The sequence below is a fragment of the Salmo salar genome, chromosome 03, assembly GCF_965601325.2.
Source record: "Salmo salar chromosome 03, fSalSal1, whole genome shotgun sequence".
In the NCBI taxonomy this organism is placed as follows: Eukaryota; Metazoa; Chordata; class Actinopteri; order Salmoniformes; family Salmonidae; genus Salmo; species Salmo salar.
Window position 1 is genome coordinate 36,930,438 of NC_138293.1, and position 23,991 is coordinate 36,954,428.

The following is a 23,991-nucleotide window of genomic DNA, read 5'->3' on the forward strand; positions in this document are numbered from 1 at the left end:
GTGCAGAAGTAAAAAGATGAAGTGAAATGCTACAACTGTGGAGGTGAACAAGCACCTGCATTCCTGGAGTGCCCTGTTAGGGTGAAGGAGAATGAGGTGGTAAGGGTAAGGAGTGTCCAGCTTGTCTCCTATCTGAAGGTGGGGAAGAAATAATGGTAGTAGAAAAACGAGTTAGAGCGTTGAACTAGTAACCGAAAAGTTGCAAGATCGAGTCCCTGAGCTGACAAGGTAAAAATGTCGTTCTGTCCCTGAACAAGGCAGTTAACCCACTGTCCCTAGGCCGTCATTGAAAATAAGAATTTGTTCTTTACTGACTTGCCTAGTTAATAATAAAAAAATGCTGCAGAAATGTATTGGTACCCATCCACAGATCTGTGCCTCAACACTATCCTATCTCGAACATCTACAGACAATTCCTTCGACCTCATGGTTTGGTATTTGCACTGTCAACTGTGGGACCTTATATAAACAGGTGTGTGCCTTTACAAATCATGTCCAATCAATTGAATTTACCACAGTTGGACTACAATCAAGTTGTAGAAACATCTCAAAGATGACCAATGGAAACAGGATGCACCTGAGCTCAATTTCGATTCTCATAGCAAAGGGTCTGAATACTTATGTAAATAAGGTATCCGTTTATTTTATTTTAATAAATTTGCAAACATTTTTAAAAACCTGCTTTCGCTTTGTCATTATGGGGTATTGTGTGTAAATTTGATAAGATTTTTTTTTTAATAATCCATCTTAGAATAAGGCTGTAACGTAACAAATGTGGAAAAAGGTAAGGTGTATGAATACTTTTCGAATGCACTGTGTCTACACAGTAATGGTGGCCGGCTGAAAATCAACTAGCCTAATATTTTTTTCATAAGTTTTATGCCTATTTTAGCTAAATCTACAAATTAAAGTGATTATTACTCTGCCAATAATAAACATAAAAAGCATAATGTACACAGACTTCATGTAGCCTAGATGTGTGTAAAGGCGTTCATGGTGAGCTCTTTAATAATAAATGTACACAAACTGACACGTGACGTACAAATGTCATGTGTAGGCCAACAAGACGTGAACACTACGTCTTCATGACGTGTGCGTGTCACATGACGTGAGGTTAATGCTCTCCATTGACAGTCCATGTTGCAGCTACCACAGAAAATGGAAAGTAATCAGAGGATAGATGTTGTATGGCAGCTGTAGAAGTACCTGTGTGTACAAGATTTTACTGCAGAAGAGTTACAACATGTTTTGAACGATAGTGTCCAGTCCTCCCAGGCTGCTGGCCTGGACTTTGATAAGATACGGGCAAAGTGGTGGAATAGTGGTGAGGTTTTAATGGGTGCATGGTTAGTTGGTAGGGAATCTTTTTTCTCACAAAGTGTAACCTAATGAATTCAAACTACAGAATAGTAGGCTGATATGCAGCCAATACAGTAGGCTTCTGGACCGCCATAATACCAAAGAAGACAGTCCATGTTAATTCATGACGGTATCTTCTGGCGATAGGAAGACATTGGTGAAAGGTATCAGTGGCTTCATTCGGCTTAATTTACAGTGCCTTGCAAAAGTATTCAATCCCCTTGGGGGCATTGTTGGCGTTGTTCCTATTTTGTTGCATTACATGTAATTTAAATTAAAAAAATTATTTGGATTTCATGTAATGGACATACACAAAATAGTCCAAATTGGTGAAGTGAAATGAAAAAAAGAACTTGTTTAAAAAAAGAAAAAAAGAAAAGAAAAACGGAAAAGTGGTGCCTGCATATGTATTCACCCCCTTTGCTATGAAGCCCCTACACAAGATCTGGTGCAACCAATTACCCTCAGAAGTCACATAATTAGTTAAATAAAGTCCACGTGTGCAATCTAAGTGTCACATGATCTCAGTGTATATATACAGCTGTTCTGAAAGACCCCAGAGTCAGCAACACCACTAAGCAAGGGGCATCACCAAGCAAGCGGCACCATGAAGACCAAGGAGCTCTCCAAACAGGTCAGAGACAAAGTTGTGGAGAAGTACAGATCAGGGTTGGGTTATAAATAAATATCTGAAACTTTTAACATCCCACGGAGCACCATTAAATCCATTTTTTTTAAATGGAAAGAATATGGCACCACAACAAACCTGCCAAGAGAGGGCCGCCCACCAAAACTCACAGACCAGGCAAGGAGGGCATTAATCAGAGAGGCAACAAAGAGACCAAAGATAACCCTGAAGGAGCTGCAAACTCCACAGCGGAGATTGGAGTATCTGTCCATAGGACCACTTTAAAAACTGTACACTCCACACAGCTGGGTTTTACGGAAGAGTGGCCAGACAAAAAGGCATTGCTTAAAGAAAAAAAACAAGCAAACATGTTTGGTGTTCGCCAAAAGGCATGTGGGAGACTCCCCAAACATAAGGAAGAAGGTACTCTGGTCAGATGAGACTAAAATTGAGCTTTTTGGCCATCAAGGAAATGCTATGTCTGGCGCAAACCCAACACCTCTCATCACCCCAAGAACACCATCCCCACAGTGAAGTATGGTGGTGGCAGCATCATGCTGTGGGGATGTTTATCATTGGCAGGGACTGGGAAACTGGTCCGAATTGAAGGAATGATGGATGGCGCTAAATACAGGGAAATTCTTGAGGGAAACCTGTTTCAGTCTTCCAGAAATTTGAGACTGTGACCTTCCAGCGGGACAATGACACTAAGCATACTGCTAAAGCAACACTTGTATGGTTTAAGGGGAAACATTGAAATGTCTTGGAATGGCCTAGTCAAAGCCCAGACCTCAATCCAATTGAGAATCTATGGTATGATTTAAAGATTGCTGTACACCAGCAGACCCCATCCAACTTGAAGGAGCTGAAGCAGTTTTGCCTTGAAGAATGGGCAAAAATCCCAGTGGCTAGATGTGCCAAGCTTATAAAGACATACCCCAAGAGACTTGCAGCTGTAATTGCTGCAAAAGGTGGCTCGACAAAGTATTGACTTTGGGGGGTGAACAGTTATGCATGCTCAAGTTCTGTTTTTTGTCTTATTACTTGTTTGTTTCACAATAAAAAATATTTTGCATCTTCAAAGTGTTAGGCATGTTTTGTAAATCAAATGATACAACCCCCCCCAAAATCTATTTTAATTCCAGGTTGTAAGGCAACAAAATAGTAAAAATGCCAAGGGGGTGAATACTTTCGTAGGCCTGAATCACTCGCCATACATTTATATGGATACATGATACATCCGTTTTTAATGTCTATGGATACAGCCAATGGGCTAATGATGCGCAATTTCGCCTGGCATTGAAAATGCGCTCTCTCGTTGGGACACTGCTCAGAGGAGCTAGCCAACTACACAGCTAACACAATCACTTAAATTGAAGCTGGAAAGACCGCAAACTACATGCATTTCGTTTCGTTTGACCGGTTTTTCTATTGACATTTCTTTGTATTTTTCCTTAAAAATTATGCCGATTGTCTGAGAAATGTATTGCCGCATTCAGAACAACTGAGCTTCGACTGGGATTTTTTCTTGTTGAACAGTCATCCAACTCGGAATTCCATATCGGAATTTTAGGCATCTTTCTAGAGCTCTGACTTTCCGACATAAAGATCACCGAAGTCATGATTTGACCCAGCTGTCTTGAAAGCGCCATATCTCGTCCTGACGCGTTAATCCTCACTGGGACATTGAGAGATTTTTTTTAATTAAAACAATGTTGCAAAAGGTCAGAGATGGACAGCAAGGTTTATACAAATCTCCGCCATTGAAAACCAAACGCTAGTCTAAAAGAAAGGGGAGAAAAATGCTTTTTTACAGTGAGGATCAAGTTTATAAATTGCCTGGTTGGGCTGATGAGACAGTGGATTGCAGTGAGATGGAACAGTAAATAGGCATTTTAACGTCACAGCTGTAGTCGGTGATAATTTGTGGATTATACAATGGGTGTCTAATCCTGAATGCCGATTGGTTAAAACCGCATTCCAGTTACCACTGGCTAAAGTTACCACTGGCTAAATCTATGACGTTAAAATGCCTATTTACTCTGTTCCATCTGACTGCGCAACCCAGTCGAAATCATGAATCAGCATGCTTTTTAAGGATATATTCAAAGAACTATCAATAGATGACAAGCAAGGGATAAGAATGTTCCCAGCCAGTATGGCAATGGAACATTTACAATGACTGGGTCGCGTCCATAGACACAGAACAAAAACACTGAACAACTGGGTCGAGTCTCTGGTAACCAAACCAATAGAACGAACGACCAGCTTGCTTGGGTAGCATCCCTAGATTTGTGTCGGGACTATATCTTGTGGAAGGATGAAATAGTATGAATAAATTAATCAAAATAACATTTAATGAAAATGTCAATCATTACTTGAATATGTTGCTAACTTCTTGTATTAAAGTGATAATGCCAGAGAAGCCGGTGTTTGGAGGATATATTGGCACGGTTTCAAACACCGGCTTCTTGGGCATTATCACTTAAATAGACACCGGCTGGAATGCGGTTTCCAATCAGCATCCAGGATTGGACCCGCCGTATATATAATTCTGTATATCTCCCCTATTATTATTGGCAAATCAATGAACCAGTACATTACTCAAACTACTAATCATATAAATCCATTTCTTATCTACAGTATCTAATGATCTTTGATTCAGATGACCAGTTTTATACAGTTCCAGTGTAGTGTCAGTTTAGACAAATTACACAGGAAAAGTGTAGTTGGCCGAATGTCAAATGTAAAGTTGTATGAACATACAGTACCAGTCAAAAGTATGGACACACCTACTCATTCAAGGGTTTTTATTTTTTACATTGTAGAATAGTGAAGACATCAAATCTATGAAATAACACATATGGAATCATGTAGTAACCAAAGAAAAGTGTTGAATCAAAATATATATTTTAGATTCTTCAAAGTAGCCACCCGTTGCCTAGATGACAGCTTTGCACATTCTCTCAACCAGCTTCATGAGGTAGTCACCTGAAATGCTTTTCAATTAACAGCTGTGCCTTGTTAAAAAGTTAATTTGGGGAATTTCTTTCCTTCATAACGCATTTGAGCCAATCAGTTGTGTTGTGACAAGGTATGGGTGGTATACAGAAGATAGCCCTATTTGGTAAAATACCAAGTCTATTTCTCTTTGCTCAAATAAGCAAAGAGACATGACAGTCCATCATTACTTTAAAGACATGAAGGTCAGTCAATATGGAAAATTAAGAACTTTGAACGTTTCTTCAAGTGCAGTTGCAAAATCCATCAAGCGCTATGATGAAACTAGCTCTCATGAGGACCACCACAGGAAAGGAAGACCCAGAGCTACCTCTGATGCAGAGGATAAGTTCATTGGAGTTACCAGCCTCAGAAATTGCAGCCCAAATGAATGCTTCACAGAGTTCAAGTAACAGACACATCTCAACATCAACTGTTCAGAGGAGACTGCGTGAGTCAGGCCTTCGTGGTCGAATTGCTGCAAAGAAACCACTACTAAAGAACACCAATAAGAAGTCTTGCTTGGGCCAAGAAACACGAGCAATGGACATTAGACCGGTGGAAATCTGTCCTTTGGTCTGATGAGTCCAAATTTTAGATTTTTGGTTCCAACCGCCGTGTCTTTGTGAGACGCAGAGTAGGTGAATGGATGATCTCCACATGTGTGGTTCCCACCGTGAAGCATGGAGGAGGAGGTGAGATGGTGCTTTGCTGGTGACACTGTCTGTGATTTATTTAGAATTCAAGGAACACTTAACCAGCATGGCTACCACAACATTCTGCAGCGATACGCCATCCCATCTGGTTTGCGCTTAGTGGGACTATCATTTGTTTTTCAACAGGACAATGACCCAAAACACACCTCCAGGCTGTGTAAGGGCTACTTTACCCAGAAGGAGAGTGATGGCGTGCTGCATCAGATGACCTGGCCTCCACAATCACCCGACCTCAACCCAAGTGAGATGGTTAGTGATGAGTTGGACCACAGAGTGAAGGAAAAGCAGCCAACAAGTGCTCTGCATGTGGGAACTCCTTCAAGACTGTTGGAAAAGCATTCCAGGTGAAGCTGGTTGAGAGAATGCCAAGAGTGTGCAAAGCTGTCATCAAGGCAAAATATATTTGGATTCAACACTTTTTTTGATTACTACATGATTTCATATGTGTTATCTCATCGTTTTGATGTCTTCACTATTATTCTACAATGTAGTAAAAGTAAATAAAAACCCTTGAAATGAGCAGGTGTCCAAAATATTGACTGGTACTGTACATGTAAGACGTAAGCTATTACACTGAAACATATTTGATTGCCTAGCTGAGTTGATATAACGTAAGATTTTAAGGCAGCAGAGTAACTTCAAACAATAACTCAGGAAATCAAGTTAAGGTATTAACCTGACTTGATATGAGACTGTCCCATGTGGCAAGAAATTACATCCCGGATAGACAAACACTAACAAGACAACACATACGAAAATGGCTCCTATATACAGTATGTTCTTTATCTAAAAGCACAGATTGACTGTCTTTAAATGCATTCCATATAACATGTTTATGATATATTTCAATGTTTTTTATGATTGATGTTACCAGTAGTAAATCAATTGTTTGTTAAAATGAAAGTGACGAGCCGTCAACAGTCAAACATGAAAACCAGTTCACAAATCAATTGGGAGGAAAAGTGTGTCAAAATGTCTCAAAATAACTTCTACACTCATTATCACATAGAAAATGTTACCGAAAAACGATACAATTACGCTCTATTTGTTCCATTTCGTCTGAGACAATATTAAACTTGTGTGTGGATCCCCAGGGTATGCGGGTACCACATTTTGAGACACTGGATTCTCTCCTATGTGAGTTCTCTGATGTGACTTCATACTGGAGCGCTGGGTGAAGCATTTCCCACACTGTGTGCACTCGTAGGGCTTCTCCCCGCTGTGGACCACAGCATGTCTGATCAGGTTGCACTGCTTGGTGAAACTCCTGCCACACTGTTCGCAGGTGTACGGTTTCTCTCCGGTGTGACTCCGGAGGTGTACTTTGAGCTGGCTGAAACGCTGGAAGCTCTTCCCACAGAAGGTGCAGCTGAAACGCCTCTCAGTGGTGCCGCCCGACCTCCACTGAGTCCTCATCCTCTTCACCATGTTAAAACTACTGCGACTCAGGCTGTATCCAGAGAAGGTGGAGGTGGTAGCCATGTTTGACCCTGTCATGCACTCACTCATTTTCACTGTTGATTCTGAAGCCCTGTACTGATGCTGCCTTGGCTGTAGAGCTAAACTATTTCCATCATTATTTGAGTTCAGCATCTCACTGCTCTGTCCTTCTGGCATCTGTTGTCTAGTCTCATCAGCCAATGTCCTGACATGTCTTGTCATGTGTGCTGCTGCACTGAGCATGTCAGCATGTGGTTTCCCTATTGAAGAGGGAAGCGATGGCCATACATCATCTGTCATAATAGGAACAGATGGCAGCCCACTATGAGATGGGAAAATTGATATATTCTGAGAGTACTCCTCTGTGGCATGAAAGGAGAAATCTGGGTGGCCTTCACTGTGTCTACCTGGATCCACAGAGGTCCACAGCTGCCCATCAGTCTCATCCATGACAAACTGGTCAAGTCCTGCCAGGGCCGTGGTCTGGCCCAGCTCCTCCTTTTTCTCCTCCTTCACCATCACTAGCTCTAGTGAATCCTCGTCCTCGGCTGGCCGGTGCTGCTCTGTGCTGAACACGTCTGTAAACGCAGGCCGGGGAATGCCTGGTTCCTCTGGACCATCAGAATTGGGGTAATGTTCCACTGAGTCTTCAGAAGATATGTTGGGTTGTGTGATGAAGTCCTCGTCACAGGGCCGTTGCTCAAAGGATGATGGTTGCCCAGGCTTGGATCCTGACTCTAAAGATTTGGGATAAACATAAAATAAACATTACAGAAGACCTGTAGTCCTTTCCACTCAGCCCCTATACGGGTTGAAAATGGCAGATTTTGTCATTGATAAGCAACTAAATTGGAATGCAGTGGCTGTAGAGTAACATGCTATACATGACGTCAAGAGTTCAGATTCTCCACTTCACAGCGCTGTATGGGTTTTGACCAGGGGTTGGAACCGAAATGATTTTCCAATCTTTTCGTTCTGAACGGAACCATTCTTTTTTTTTGTTCCGTTTCACTATTCCAAACTGCAAAATAAAGTTCTGAACCGGTTCAAACTCCCAAAAAGTACCAGTTTATATCGTTCCTTTCTAAAACATCTGAAATCTTTTTTTTTTTTTTTTTACATTAGCTCAACATTAAATTACTTCACCAATCAGAGCAGCTAGAGTCACTTGCTATGGAGTGGGCAAGCTATTGTTTACATGTGCAGTGGACAGACAAGTGTAGGGCATGAGATGTGACTGAAATTATGCAGGTAGGAAGAGAGGGTGGAGGAGGAGGCTTGGCTTGAAGCTCTGGGCCTAATTGGAGTAAACTAATGTACAATACTTAGGCTTCTACATACAAAGATGACCTAATGTAAAATGTTTGTTTGTTTTTAGTCCCATTCTTCAGCTACCCTCAACCCCTCCCATCGATCTCTGAACACAATCCAGTTTTGACTTCTAATTGCCATATATCTTTCAACTGTGCTGTGATGTTTCACAAAAGTTCTGAACCTTTGTTCTCATAGTTTCTACAGATTGTAAATGTAAAAAAAATTTTTTTGCCATGAGTATTATATTATTTTTCAATTGACTACGACTTTTCAAATCACCTAGCAGTGCTATTTGCAGAGTTAGCCCCAGGTAAATGTTGCAATTTTTCAGCCATTCCTGAACCTGCGACCAAAAACAAGCTACATACGTGCAATACCAAAACAAGTGAGCTAATGAAAAATCCGCAGAGCAGGGACGGTCAAGGGGTCTGAATACTTTCCGAAGGCACTGTGTGCATGTCAAAAATTTGGACACACCTACTCATTCAAGGGTTTATTTATTTTTACTATTTTCTACATTGTACAATAATAGTGAAGACATCAAAACTATGAAATAACACATATGGAATCATGTAGTAACCAAAAAAAAGTGTTAAACAAATCAAAATATATTTTATATTTGAGATTCTTTAAAGTAGCCAATCTTCGCCTTGATGACAGCTTTGCACACTGTTGGCATTCTCTCAACCAGCTTCACGAGGTAGTCACCTGGAATGCTTTGATTTGTTTAACACTTTTCTGGTTACTACAGTATTCCATGTGTTATTTCATAGTTTTGATGTCTTCACTATGATTCTACAATGTAGAACATAGTAAAAAGTAAATGAGCCTGTTTGTTGTATTGTGAAGAACATTAGCTGCGGAACACACACTTGAATGCACTCATGACTCCATTCTATGCCCACCAAAATTACAATCGGTCTGAAGTGCCTTTTGAAAGCCTAACATTAAGATCGTATTTTATAACTTAGCTAGCCATTTTGGCAATAGATTAAGCTTTCAAATGATGTCACCTGACCCAGATTGCGATTTATAAAAAACTACAAGTGTGCTTGCTTCAGTTCCTCGATGGCAAAGCCAGGAAACCTCAAAAAAGCACCTTATAGTTGAAGGCTCTTTCCTTGAGTAATTAAAGTGCATTGAAATTACTTAGGAACTATGCACAGTTTGGAGAGGTGTGGCCACTTAAGACCTCTCACGCAAACCCTTGTAATTATTTTGTCTTATCTTGTACCTTCTCTAAAATGTCAATGAATTTTCAGATTTCGTTACTGACAAATGCTGTGAAAAGTACAGTAAATGTAAAATGCACATGAAGTCAACATAGTAATCTTCAGATTCAGTCTTGAGTCAGGTGAACTGTAGTGTCCTCAACTTTGGTCTGATCATTTCCCTATGATCTCCAAAGTGTTCTCTTTCAATTGCTACCATGGTCATGCATGCCTTTTTTATAGTTATTCTGTTCGAAACATTTACATTTGGCCCTATCCATATAGGCCATTTTCCATAAAGGCTGAGTGCAAGGGGTTAACAGTTGCAAAACGTGACTGTTTCAGAACTGACTATGTGTGTACATAAAACACTCAACAACAATGTAGCAATTTGGAACGTGCATACAACCACAGTCTTTTTCATAGACAGAGCAGTACCCCTTATGGTCGCACCCACCCTCTCCAGTGATCCTGAGCTCTTCCTGAGGGTCAGTCTTCCACACATCCTCTGCGGTCTCCTCATCTTTGATCAGTATGGGTTCAGTCTGTGCTCTCTGCTCCACATCTGTAGGCTGTAACAGGGGACTGAGATTATTACTCTGGACACACCATATCTAATACTTTTCATACTCATGAAATCACACAAAAGCGGTAAATTCTCCTGATATTCCAATAACCATAGTTCCTGTGCCCAAGAACGCCAAGGTAACCTGTCTAAATGACTATCACCCTGTAGCACTCACATCTGTAGCCATGAAATGCTTTGAAAGGCTGGTCATGGGTCACATCAACACCATCTAAGACACCCTGGACCCACTCAAACTAGCATACCGCCCCAACAGATCCCTAGATGATGCAATCTCTATTGTACTCCATGCTGTGTTTTCCCACTTGGACAAAAGGAAACCTATGTGAGAATGCTGTTCAATTAACTACAGCTCAGCGTTCAACATCATAGTGCACTCCAAGCTCATCAGTAAGCTAAGGACCCTGGGACTGTACACCTCGTATCCCTTTTTCCCTTTGCAACTGGATCCTGGACTTCCTGACGGACACCCCCAAGTGGTGAGAGTAGGCAACACCACATCCGCCACGCTGACCCTCAACAATGGGGCCCCTCAGGGGTGCGTGCTTAGTCCCCTCCTGTGCTCTGTTCACCCATAATTGCATGGCTGTGCACATCTCCAACATTAACTTTGCCCGACGACACGATGGTGGTAGGCCTGATCACGATGACGAGAGCCTATAGGGACGAGGTCAGAAACCTGGCAGTGTGGTGCCAGGACAACAATCTATCCCTCAAGGTCAGCAAGACAAAGGAGCTGATTGAGGACTACAGGAAATGGAGGGCTGAGCACTCCCCTACTCAGATCGATGGGGCTGAAGTGGAGCAGATCGAGAGCTTCAAGTTCCACGGTGCCCACATCACTAAGGATCTATCATGATCCAAACACACCAACAGTCATGAAGAGGGCACGACAACGCCTCTTCCCCATCAAATCCCCCCCCAAAAAACATTGAGAGCATCTTGACTGGCTGCATCACCACTTGGTATAGAAACGGCTTGGCAACGGGCTACAGAGGGTAGCGTGTACGGCCCAGTAAATCACTGGGGCCGAGCTTCCTGCCATCCAGGACCTCTATACCAGGCGGTGTCAGAGGAAGGCCCTGAAAATTGTCAAAGACTCCAGCCACCCTAGTCATAGACTGTTCTCTCTGCTACCGCACGGCAAGCGGTACTGGAGCACCAACTCTAGGTCCAAGAGGCTTCAGCTTCTACCCCCAAGCCAAAAGACTCCTGAACATCTAGTCAAATGGCTACCCAGACTACTTTTGCATTGCCCCCCCTCCACACCACTTCCACTCTCTGTTGTCATCTATGCATAGTCACTTTAATAAGGATCGGCATTCCGTCAACGGGACAGTTGTAAATCATGCAGCGCGTTATACAGTTGAAGTCGAAAGTTTACATACATTTAGGTTGGAGTCATTAGGTTTAGGTTGGAGCCACACATTTCTTGTTAACAAACTAGATTTGGCAAGTCGGTTAGGACATCTACTATGTGCATGACACAAGTCATTTTTCCAACAATTGTTTACCGACAGATTATTTCACTTATAATTCACTGTATCACAATTCCAGTGGGTCAGAAGTTTACATACACTAAGTTGACTGTGCCTTTAAACAGCTTGGAAAATTCCAGAAAATTATGTCATGGCTTTAGAAGCTTCTGATAGGTTAATTGACATCATTTGAGTCAAATGGAGGTGTACCTGTGGATGTATTTCAAAGTCTACCTTCAAACTCAATGCTTGACATCATGGGAAAATCAAAAGATATCAGCCAAAACCTCAGAAAAAATATTGTAGACCTCCACAAGTCTGGTTCATCCTTAGGAGCAATTTTCAAACGCCTGAAGGTACCACGTTTATCTGTAGAAACAATAGTACGCAAGTAAAACCATGGGACCACGCAGCCGTCATACCGCTCAGGAAGGAGTTGCGTTCTGTCTCCTAGAGATGAACGTACTTTGGTGTGAAAAGTGCAAATCAATCCCAGAACAACAGCAAAGGACCTTGTGAAGATGCTGAAGGAAACAGGTGCAAAAGTATCTATATCCACAGTAAAATGAGTCCTATATCGACATAACCTGAAAGGCCGCTCAGCAAGGTAGACGTTACTGCTCCAAAACCGCCATAAAAAAGCCAGACTACGGTTTGCAACTGCACATGGGGACAAAGATCGTACTTTTTGGAGAAATGTCCTCTGGTCTGATTAAACAAAAACAGAACTGATTGGCCATAATGACCATCGTTATGTTTGGAGGAAAAAGTTGGAGGCTTGCAAACCGAAGAACACCATCCCAATCGTGAAGCATGGGGTGGCAGCATCATGTTGTGGGGGTGCTTTGCTGCAGGAGGGACTGGTGCACTTCACAAAAGAGATGGCATCATGAAGGGAAATTATGTGGATATATTGAAGCAACATCTCAAGACATCAGTCTGGAAGTTAAAGCTTGGTCACAAATGGGTCTTCCAAATGGACAATGACCCCAAGCATACTTCCAAAGTTGCGGCAAAATGGCTTAAGGACAACAAAGTCAAGAAATTGGAGTGGCCCTCACAAAGCCCTGACCTCAATCCCAAAGAAAATTTGTGGGCAGAATTGAAAAGGGTGTGCGAGCAAGGAGGCCTACAAACCTGACTCAGTTACACCAGCTCTGTCTGGAGGAATGGGCCAAAATTCACCCAACTTATTGTGGGAAGCTTGTGGTAGGCTATCCGAAACGTTTGACCCAAGTTAAACAATTTAAAGCAATACACTCAATTAGTATTTGGTAGCATGTAAACTTCTGACCCACTGGGAATGTGATGAAAGAAATAAAAGCTGAAATAAATCATTCTCTCTACTATTATTCTGGCATTTCACATTCTTAAAATAAAGTGGTGATCCTAACTGACCTAAGACAGGGAATTTTTACTAGGATTAAATGTCAGGAATGGTGAAAAGCTGAGGTTAAATGTATTTGGCTAAGGTGTATGTAAACTTCCAACTTCAACTGTATCAAGATCGCAGATTTTAGAGTAACAACAAATGTCGGTACATAGAAGTGTCTTATATCGGCTGAAAGCTACAATTCTTGTTAATATAACTGCACTGTCCAATTTACAGTAGCTATTACTGTGAACAAATGCCATGCTATTGTTTGAGGAGAGCTCCTAAAAACAAAACACTTCAACGCGATAGGTTTGATAAATTCACCTCTGAAGGTGAAATGTGTATTTACATTCTGGGGTCCAAAGGGTCCCAAAGATAACATGAAGTGTTGTTTTGTTAGATAAAATCATTTTTCATATCCTTAAAAAGGTCCATATACCACACGCGATCGATTTTGTATTTCCACTCGTTCAATTTGCAAAGAAAGGAATCTGTGAAAATCTCACCGTAAACGATGTTTGAACGAGTCAAATCACGTTTGTATGTATTCCTCAGAGATCCTAGAAGGTAACAAGACTTCAATATTTTATTAGGGGTGTAATATATCCGATAGGACACCATATTTGGTCAAAGAGTAACGCCTTCATGGCACACTGATGACGCGGGCTGCCATCACTTGAAGGACTGTATCTTTGTCAAATAAGCACCAATCGGGGTCAAACAAAGCTAGCTAGACAGCCAATGAGCTGGGCTTTACTGGAGTATCCGGAAACCCAGTCTCGGTTGCAAAATATAGGGGCTAACCTTTTGCGACAGCATGCCTTTTCCTTTTGGACACAACGTATAAGAATATTCAGAGTTATGAAGTTATGAAAAATGGTTGTTTTGCAAATATTGAACTTATAATATAGCTACTAATACTTGGAAAGCTAAATCAAAGTCCAAGTATACAGATTTGACGATATTCTTGCAGAAAAATGGAATATGAATGCAAATGTCTCATTCATGATTTGCCCAAATGTACCTGGGGACTTGACACTAAAAGTATTGTTGCTCACTCATTCTTCAAGTTATCCATCTGAAACTTTGCACATACACTGCTGCCATCTTGTGGACACTATTGAAATTACAACCAGAGTGATGGCTATAACTATAACCTTTCTCTTGCATTTCAAAGATGGTGGTAGAAAAAGACCGGTTGTTTTTTTCTTTGTATTTTCCTTCTACCAGATCTATTGTGTTATATTCCCCTACATTCAATTCACATTTCCACAAGCTTCAAAGTGTTACTTTCAAATGATACCAAGAATATGCATATCCTTGCTACAGGCAGTTAGATTTGGGTGTGTCATTTAGGCGAAAAAAACAAAACTAAAAAAAAACTAAACGGGGCTATCCCTAAGTTAATAACTCTACCTACATGTACATACTACCTCAACTAACCGGTGCCCTAACAAATTGACTCTGTACCGGCACCCCCCTGTATATAATGTTATTTTTTACTGCTGCTCTTTAATTACTTGTTACTTTTATCTGTATTTTTTTGAAACTGCACTGTTGGTTAGGGGGTCCTAAGTAAGCCTTTCACTGCTACACCTGTTGTATTTGGCGCATGTGACTAATAACGTTTGATTCATTGTTACTATGATTTTACATTGTTACTATCGTTACTCATTGTGTATCTATTATTACATGTAAAAAAAAAATATATATTATTTCTATATTTTCTTTCCTTTCAGTGTTAGTCCACGCCTATTTACAAAGCATGACGAATAAAATTTGATTTGAACATAACTGATCCGAGAAGCCAGGTCTAATTGTAAAAGGTGATGTATCACACCTGGGGTTGAGAGTCCTCTTCAACAGCCATCTCTCCATCTCTCCACTGTGAGTTACTCCTCTGCTTGTTCAAAACAATCTTGACTGGATATGACGATCTCTCTGATGCCATGGGGTAAAAAAAAACTTCCATTCTGTCAAATATTAGGGCTAGTTACACATTTGGGTTTTGCATATGCAATCAATGCACATGAATAACACATTACCTTTTCTCCTGACTCGCGTCTTCTTCAGCTCGCCCTCCATCATTTGACACTTCCTTTTCAGTCCATCAATATCTCGCTGGCTTTGGGTAATTTCCAAACGTATAACTGCACAGCTATCATCAACCTGTTTGTTTATTTCTGCTACAGCTGCTTTAGCTAATACCTCCATAATGGATACCAACTGCGCCTGAAAATTGCAGCTGGCCATCTTGTCAGATTTGTATTCTCTGTGTGAAGCAAAAAGTCTACAATCTCCCAACTAATGTGCAAGAAACAATCCGTAAATATTGATAAATGGCAACAAATTTCAAGTGGGAGATGCGTACGCAACTGCAGTCGCACTTCCGTTCAACTCGTGACGCAAGTATTTATTACCGTAGAGACAGAATGCAACAGCCCTCCAAAAATGGTAGAAATAGTATGTACTGTAGTCTGCATGTAGGCTAGCTATATCTATTGGCAAAAAAAACGTTTTTAAATGTATTCTCCATTGTAATGCATAAAAGGCATGAAGCACTTTAGTAAAACGTAAATTAAACCATTCTTAAAAACTCATGGTTTATATATGATCAAATGTTGTCATTAATATTGTCATCTCCATTCTCATCAACACAACCTAATAAACCATTCTGAAAATGTGGTATAGTATTTATTAAAGGATATATCACTTGTTTGACATGGAGAACAAAGACTATAAACTAGTTTCATGTAAACTTCAAATTTCATTAAATATTTCTAGTAACTTTCATACTAGGCAACATGCATTATACCTGATTTACATTGAGGTTCTTCGCTTAGGGCTTTTAAGGCACATACAGTGGAGGGAAAAAGTATTTGATCCCCTGCTGATTTTGTACGTTTGCCCACTTACAAAGAAATGATCAGTCTATAATTTTAATGGTAGGTTTATTTGAACAGTGAGAGACAGAATAACAACAAAAAAATCCAGAAAAACACATGTCAAAAATGTTATAAAATGATTTGCATTTTAATGAGGGAAATAAGTATTTGACCCCTCTGCAAAACATGACTTAGTACTTGGTGGCAAAAACCTTGTTGGCAATCACAGAGGTCAGACATTTCTTGTAGTTGGCCACCAGGTTTGCACACATCTCAGAACGGATTTTGTCCCACTCCTCTTTGCAGATCTTCTCCAAGTCATTAAGGTTTCAAGGCTGACGTTTGGCAACTCGAACCTTCAGCTACCTCCACAGATTTTCTATGGGATTAAGGTCTGGAGACTGGCTAGGCCACTCCAGGACCTTAATGTGCTTCTTCTTGAGCCACTCCTTTGTTGCCTTGGCCGTGTGTTTTGCATCATTGTCATGCTGGAATACCCATCCATGACCCATTTTCAATGCCCTGGCTGAAGGAAGGATGTTCTCACTCAAGATTTGACGGTACATGGCCCCATCCATCGTCCCTTTGATGCGGTGAAGTTGTCCTGTCCCCTTAGCAGAAAAACACCCCAAAGCATAATGTTTCCACCTCCATGTTTGATGGTGGAGATGGTGTTCTTGGGGTCATAGGCAGCATTCCACCTCCTCCAAACACGGCGAGTTGAGTTGATGCCAAAGAGCTCCATTTTGGTCTCATCTGACCACAACACTTTCACCAGTTGTCCTCTGAATCATTCAGATGTTCACTGGCAAACTTCAGACGAGCATGTATATGTATTCTTGAGCAGGGGGACCTTGCGGGCGCTGCAGGATTTCAGTCCTTCACGGCGTAGTGTGTTACCAATTGTTTTCTTGGTGACTATGGTCCCAGCTGCCTTGAGATCGTTGACAAGATCCTCCCGTGTAGTTCTGGGCTGATTCCTCACCGTTCTCATGATCATTGCAACCCCACGAGGTGAGATCTTGCATGGAGCCCCAGGCCGAGGGATATTGACAGTTCTTTTGTGTTTCTTCCATTTGCGAATAATCGCACCAACTGTTGTCACCTTCTCACCAAGCTGCTTGGCGATGGTCTTGTAGCCCATTCCAGCCTTGTGTAGGTCTACAATCTTGTCCCTGACATCCTTGGAGAGCTCTTTGGTCTTGGCCATGGTGGAGAGTTTGGAATCTGATTGATTAATTGCTTCTGTGGACAGGTGTCTTTTTTACAGGTAACAAGCTGTGGTTAGGAGCACTCCCTTTAAGAGTGTGCTCCTAATCTCAGCTCGTCACCTGTATAAAAGACACCTGGGAGCCAGAAATCTTTTTGATTGAGAGGGGGTCAAATACTTATTTCCCTCATTAAAATGCAAATCAATTTATAACATTGACATGCGTTTTTCTGGATATTTTTGTTATTCTGTCTCTCACTGTTCAAATAAACCTACAATAAATTATAGACTGATCCTTTCTTTATCAGTGGGCAAACGTACAAAATCAGCAGGGGATCAAATACTTTTTCCCCCCACTGTACATAGGCCAGTGGAGGCAGGTGGGAGGAGCTATAGAAGGACGGGCTCATTGTAATGGCTGGAATGCAACACATGGAACTGAGTCAACCATGTGGTTTCCATATGTTTGATACCATTCCATTTATTCCATCCAGCCATTACAATGAGCCAGTCCTCCTATATCCACTGACAAAGCTACATAAGTAGAGGTATTTTATATAAAGTGTATCAGATAGTGTGTAGAAATGCATGAAATGTATGCATTCACTACTGTAAGTCGATCTGAATAAGAGCGTCTGCTAAATTACTAAAATGTAATAATGTAAATGTAAGATATTAAGTAGTCTTGATTGAGCTACATGACAGAATATACATGAACGTACAGCAGTACTAATATACTGTATCTGTGGGAGAGTACGTTAATTATGATTGCATGCATGTGTATACAATGACTGTGTACACTGAGCCGGTTATTCTCAACAGGAGAGGAAGTAGATCTGGCCCAGTTCATCACCACACACCAGTTCACTGGAGCAGTGCGGGTTGACCTTCAAGACTAGAACAGGACCCACACACACAAACACACCCACCTGTAGAGAGATCGAGAGATATCGTGGTAAGCATAAATACATACACAAACAGTGCATTGCTGTGACTACTCATCCATTATTGATACAATTATTTGAATGTGTGGAAACTGGAGTTAGAATTTCATGCATCTGTTTCTTGGTGTTTGCTCCACATTTTGACAGTTCTGTCATGGGACGCCGAGATGATCGTGCTGTTAGTGAGTCGCAGTACACTGATCCTGTCACTGTGTGCCTAAAGAATATCCATCAAAATCATCATTGTTGAAAAAAAGACATCAGTTTCAAAAGGTTGACATCTTACAGGTTTCCTGCTGCTCCAGGAGTTTACATTTGGTGGCTGGTAGAACCACATTTTCCCCTTGGAATCTCCCACAGCAGAAACTCTAGAGACAGGACACAGAATAACAGTCCAGTTAATAAATGATTCATATAACAACTTGTTATGTGAGTGTCATTGTACTGCAGTGCAGTTATCTAGCCACCTTTTCCCCCACTAGACATGGACCAATGTCACCACATTTTTTAAATGTAACCTTTATTTAACTAGGCAAGTCAGTTAAGAACAAATTCTTATTTACAATGACGGCCTACCCCGGACGACGCTGGGCCAATTGAGAGCCGCCCTATGGGACTCCAAATCACGGCCGGATGTGATACAGCCTGGATTCAAACCAAGGACTGTAGTGACACCTCTTGCACTGAGATGCAGTGCCTTAGACCACTGCGCCACTCGGGAGCCCTGGCCCATGACATACTAAAGAAGGCAGATAGGACCATATTATCATCCACCAATATAACTTCTATCAAAACAATAATCCAAACAGCAGCAGTGAGATCATTGAAAATGATGAATGTGTCGGTGATCGTGGTAAACTCACCAAGACGCCAAGCACAACCTGTCCTTTCTTCTCGTCTACCAACCAACTGCTTTTTTCATCGTTGGCCACCATTCCAAGAATTCACGTGTCATCCTTCCAACTGCAATTTAATCAGTTATGTACATTTCAAGTCAGTATTTATCAGTCTAGATCTGGTTCACCATGTAATGTTTGTGTGTGTGTGTGTGTGTGTGTGTGTGTGTGTGTGTGTGTGTGTGTGTGTGTGTCTGCACATGCTTTACTTGATCATTTCTCTATCAGCATCAGGGTCAATGAGGACACTGATGATATTTCCATCCTCACAGGTTCCCAGCAGGATAGGGAAGTAGTACAGGTGCATCACTGTGGAAGGCACTGAGTATGTGGACACCAACAGACTAGGGGCAAAAGGATGACAGTTTACCAGCAGGCATTGCAGGAGTACTAGAACACATTATGACTAAAATGTAATCTACTATACGGCGCATTCGGGAAAGTCTTCAGACCCTTCGACTTTTGCCACATTTTGTTAGGTTAGGTAGCCTTGTGGTTAGAGCGTTGGGCCAGTAACCGAAAGGTTGCTGGATCGAATCCCAGAGCTGACAAGGTAAAAACTGACTTGCCTGGTAAAAATAAAATACAGCCTTATTCTTAAAATTGATTAAATTGTTTTTTTCCTCTTCAATTAAAAAAATTGAAAAATCACATTTGCATAAGTATTCAGACCCTTTACTCAGTACATTGTTGAAGCACCTTTGGCAGCGATTACAGCCTCAAGTCGACTTAGGTATGACACAACAAGCTTGGCACACCTGTATTTGGGGAGTTTCTCCCATTCTTCTCTGCAGATCCTTTCAAGCTCTGTCAGGTTGGATGGGGAGCGTCGCTGCACAGTTATTTTCAGGTCTCTGTTCGATAGGGTTCAAGTCCGAACTCTGGCTGGGCCCCTCAAGGACATTCAGAGACTTGTCCCAAAGCCACTCCTACTTTGTGTTGGCTGTGTGCTTAGTGTCATTGTCCTGTTGGAAGGTGAATCTGAGGTCCTCTGGTTTAATTTAGTAAAGTCTTACTGGTTGAAATTGGAATTATCATCAGATAAAAACAGACAACAAAAGGACAAAGTCATAGAAACAAAGAAAATACAGTATACAGACACACTCGCCACACTGTTTGGGCCTCTGTCATAGCCAGTTATCCAGTCTCCATGACAGTGTGGCAGATGTACATACACACACACACACACCTGAGAAGGTTTGGAGCCAAAACAATGGTGAGGATCCAGGCATGCTTGTTGATGTTTGAGGAATAAGAAGCTATCTTGACAAGGTGAGCATTAGGACCTCTTGAGTTCTGAGAAACCAGGCAGAGGGGAGAAGTAGGTTTTATTCTGTAGAGTTAGTTTGAAACTATTGGCGAAAAACTACAAATGGCTAAATGTACAGTTCCCCAGGTTACAAAGATATGGTTCCAGCCATGTACAATGCCTTCAGAAAGTATTCACACCACTTGACTTTTACTGCATTTTGTTGTATTACAGCCTGAATTTAAAATTGATTCAATTGAGAATTTTTTTCTCAATGGCCTAGTAACAATACCACATAATGTCAAAGTGGAACTATGTTTATATAAATATGTACAAATTAATAAAAAATGAAAACCTGAAATGTATTGACTCAATAAGTATTCTACCCCTTTGTTATGGCAAGCCTAAATAAGTTCAGGAGTAAAAATGCTTAACAAGTCACATAATAAGTTGCATGGACTCACTGTGTGCAATAGTGCTTAACATGATTTTTTAATGACTAACTCATCTCTGTACCCCACACAGAATCTTTTTTTTTGCAGTGAATTTCCAACACAGATTCAACCACAAAGAGCAGGGAGATTTTCCAATGCATCACAAAGGGCACATATTGGTAAAAATAAAAAAGCAGGCATTTAATATCCCTTGGAGCATATTATTTACACTTCGGATGGTGTATCAATACACCCAGTCACTACAAAGATACATGCATCCTTCCTAACTCAGTTGCCGGAGAGGAAGGAAACCCCTCAAGGATTTCACCATGAGGCCAATGGTGACTTTAAAAAAGTTACAGAGTTTAATGGCTGTGTAGGGGAAAACTGAGGATGGATCAACATTGTAGTTACTCCACAATACTAACCTAATTGACAGAGTGAAAAGGAGGAAGCATGTACATGATAAAAGTATTCCAAAAAATACATCCTTTTTGCAACAAGGCACTAAAGTAATACCGCAAAAAATGTGGCAAAGCAATTCACTTTTTGTCCTGAATACAAAGTGTTATGTTTGGGACAAATCCACATACAACACAACACTCTCCATATTTTTAAGCATAGTGGTGACTGCATCATGTTATGAGTATGCTTGTAATCATTAAGGACTGGGGAGTTTTTCCAGAAGCTAAGCACAGGCAAAATCCTAGAGGAAAACCTGGTTCAGTCTGCTTTCCACCAGATACTGGGAGATTAATTCACTTTTCAGCAGGACAATAACCTAACACACAAGGCCAAATCTACACTGGAGTTGCTTACCAAGAAGACGGTGAATGTTCATGAGTGGACGAGTTACAGTTGACTTAAATCTGCTTGAAAATCTATGGAAAGACTTGAAAATGATTGTCTAGCAATGATCATCAAACAATTTGACAGAGCTAGAAGAATTTTGAAACGAGTAATGAGGAAATATTGTACAATCCAAAACTCTTAGACACTTACCCAGAAAGACTCACAGCTGTAATTTCTGCCAAAGGTGATTCTAACATTGAGTCAGGGGTGTGAATACTTATGTAAATGAGATAGTTCTGTATTTAATTTGCTAAACATTCTAAAAACATATTTTCACTTTGTCATTATCGGTTATTCTGTGTAGATCGTTGATAAAAAAATATATATTTCATCTATTTTGAATAAGTCAAGGGGTATAAATGGTGTCACCATAGTCTCGCACTGGCAGGAAAGTTGACTGAATAATCTGCTTTCTGCTGTTCAGGGTGAGGCATGATCTATTTCTAAAGAAGCCCATTTTTATTCTCAACTCCATGACTAACACATCAATATGCTTTTAAAAGATAACTTTTCATCAATCCAAATGCCCAGATATTTATAAGCGGGGACGTGATCAATGTGGGCACAATATGCATAAATCATCAGATACATTTTTAAGTGAATTAGAAAACATTATGTACTTGGTTTTACCTGCATTAAGTTCCAATTTCCATGCTCCTCAATGAATTCACTGTAGCTTCGCAGCACCTGGGGAACTGAGATGGAGACAAGATGACAATACTACAGAACTGACAGGGATAAACAACAGGATGCTAATATTTAATGTGTTCAGGTACAACATATTCTAACAGACTGAGGGAACATGGGACTTACTCTCCTGACAGGTTATAGCCAGGTGGTCCAACAGGTGACAGCCAAAGGGGACACCTCATTATTCCCTTCTTTCCCCGGAGTCTCCGCAGCTCTTATTTTCTCCTGTCTCAATCTCTCACATTCAGCCATGTTGTCAACTAGGTGGGTGTGTGAGTGCCTAATACACAGTGAGTGTACAAAACATTAGAAGCACCTGCTCTTTCCATGACATAGACTGACCGGGTGAATCCAGGTGAAAGCTATGATCCCCTATTGATGTCACCTGTTAAATCCACTTCAATCAGTATAAAGGAAGGGAGGGAGACAGGTTAACAAAGGATTGTTAAGCCTTAAGACATGTGTTGTGTATGTGTGCCATTCAGAGGGTGAATGGGCAAGACAAGATACAGTGGGGGAAAAAAGTATTTAGTCAGCCACCAATTGTGCAAGTTCTCCCACTTAAAAAGATGAGAGAGGCCTGTAATTTTCATCATAGGTACACTTCAACTATGACAGACAAAATGAGGAAAAAGAATCCAGAAAATCACATTGTAGGATTTTTAATGAATTTATTAGCCAATTATGGTGGAAAATAAGTATTTGGTCAATTACAAAAGTTTATCTCAATACTTTGTTATATACCCTTTGCTGGCAATGACACAGGTCAAACGTTTTCTGTAAGTCTTCACAAGGTTTTCACACACTGTTGCTGGTATTTTGGCCCATTCCTCCATGCAGATCTCCTCTAGAGCAGTGATGTTTTGGGTCTGTCGCTGGGCAACACGGACTTTCAACTCCCTCCAAAGATTTTCTATGGGGTTGAGATCTGGAGACTGGCTAGGCCACTCCAGGACCTTGAAATGCTTCTAACGAAGCCACTCCTTCGTTGCCCGGGCGGTGTGTTTGGGATCATTGTCATGCTGAAAGACCCAGCCACGTTTCATCTTCAATGACCTTGCTGATGGAAGGAGGTTTTCACTCAAAATCTCACGATACATGGCCCCATTCATTCTTTCCTTTACACGGATCAGTCGTCCTGGTCCCTTTGCAGAAAAACAGCCCCAAAGCATGATGTTTCCACCCCCATGCTTCACAGTAGGTATGGTGTTCTTTGGATGCAACTCAGCATTCTTTGTCCTCCAAACACGACGAGTTGAGTTTTTACCAAAAAGTACTATTTTGGTTTCATCTGACATTCTCCCAATCCTCTTCTGGATCATCCAAATGCTCTCTAGCAAACTTCAGACGGGCCTGGACATGTACTGGCTTAAGCAGGGGGACACGTCTGGCACTGCAGGATTTGAGTCCCTGGCCGCGTAGTGTGTTACTGATGGTAGGCTTTGTTACTTTGGTCCCAGCTCTCTGCAGGTCATTCACTAGGTCCCCCTGTGTGGTTCTGGGATTTTTGCTCACTGTTCTTGTGATCATTTTGACCCCACGGGGTGAGATCTTGCGTGGAGCCCCAGATCGAGGGAGATTATCAGTGGTCTTGTATGTCTTCCATTTCCTAATAATTGCTCCCACAGTTGATTTCTTCAAACCAAGCTGCTTACCTATTGCAGATTCAGTCTTCCCAGCCTGGTGCAGGTCTACAATTTTGTTTCTGGTGTCCTTTGACAGCT

General features: G+C 41.2%; 1 protein-coding gene and 2 long non-coding RNA genes across 3 annotated transcripts; 1 reads left to right on the top strand and 2 right to left on the bottom strand.

Annotated features, from left to right (window-relative positions):
• Positions 1-982: 982 nt before the first annotated feature.
• LOC106600394 (uncharacterized) lies at positions 983-15,493 on the bottom strand. Its single transcript, XM_045714774.2, has 4 exons — positions 15,153-15,493; positions 14,948-15,048; positions 10,126-10,240; positions 983-7,880 (listed from the first exon to the last, which is right to left on the bottom strand). Exons 1-4 carry the CDS (start codon positions 15,358-15,360, stop codon positions 6,745-6,747), a joined length of 1,560 nt encoding a protein of 519 aa, XP_045570730.1. The 5' UTR covers positions 15,361-15,493; the 3' UTR covers positions 983-6,744.
• LOC106600399 (uncharacterized) lies at positions 14,934-18,392 on the top strand. Its single transcript, XR_001327802.3, has 3 exons — positions 14,934-15,061; positions 18,025-18,157; positions 18,294-18,392. It is a non-coding gene; the product is annotated as an uncharacterized LOC106600399 (long non-coding RNA).
• LOC123741631 (uncharacterized) lies at positions 15,789-22,528 on the bottom strand. The gene is made up of 6 exons (XR_006769116.2): positions 22,391-22,528; positions 19,252-22,272; positions 19,010-19,109; positions 18,723-18,885; positions 18,433-18,514; positions 15,789-18,131 (listed from the first exon to the last, which is right to left on the bottom strand). It is a non-coding gene; the product is annotated as an uncharacterized LOC123741631 (long non-coding RNA).
• Positions 22,529-23,991: the final 1,463 nt, after the last annotated feature.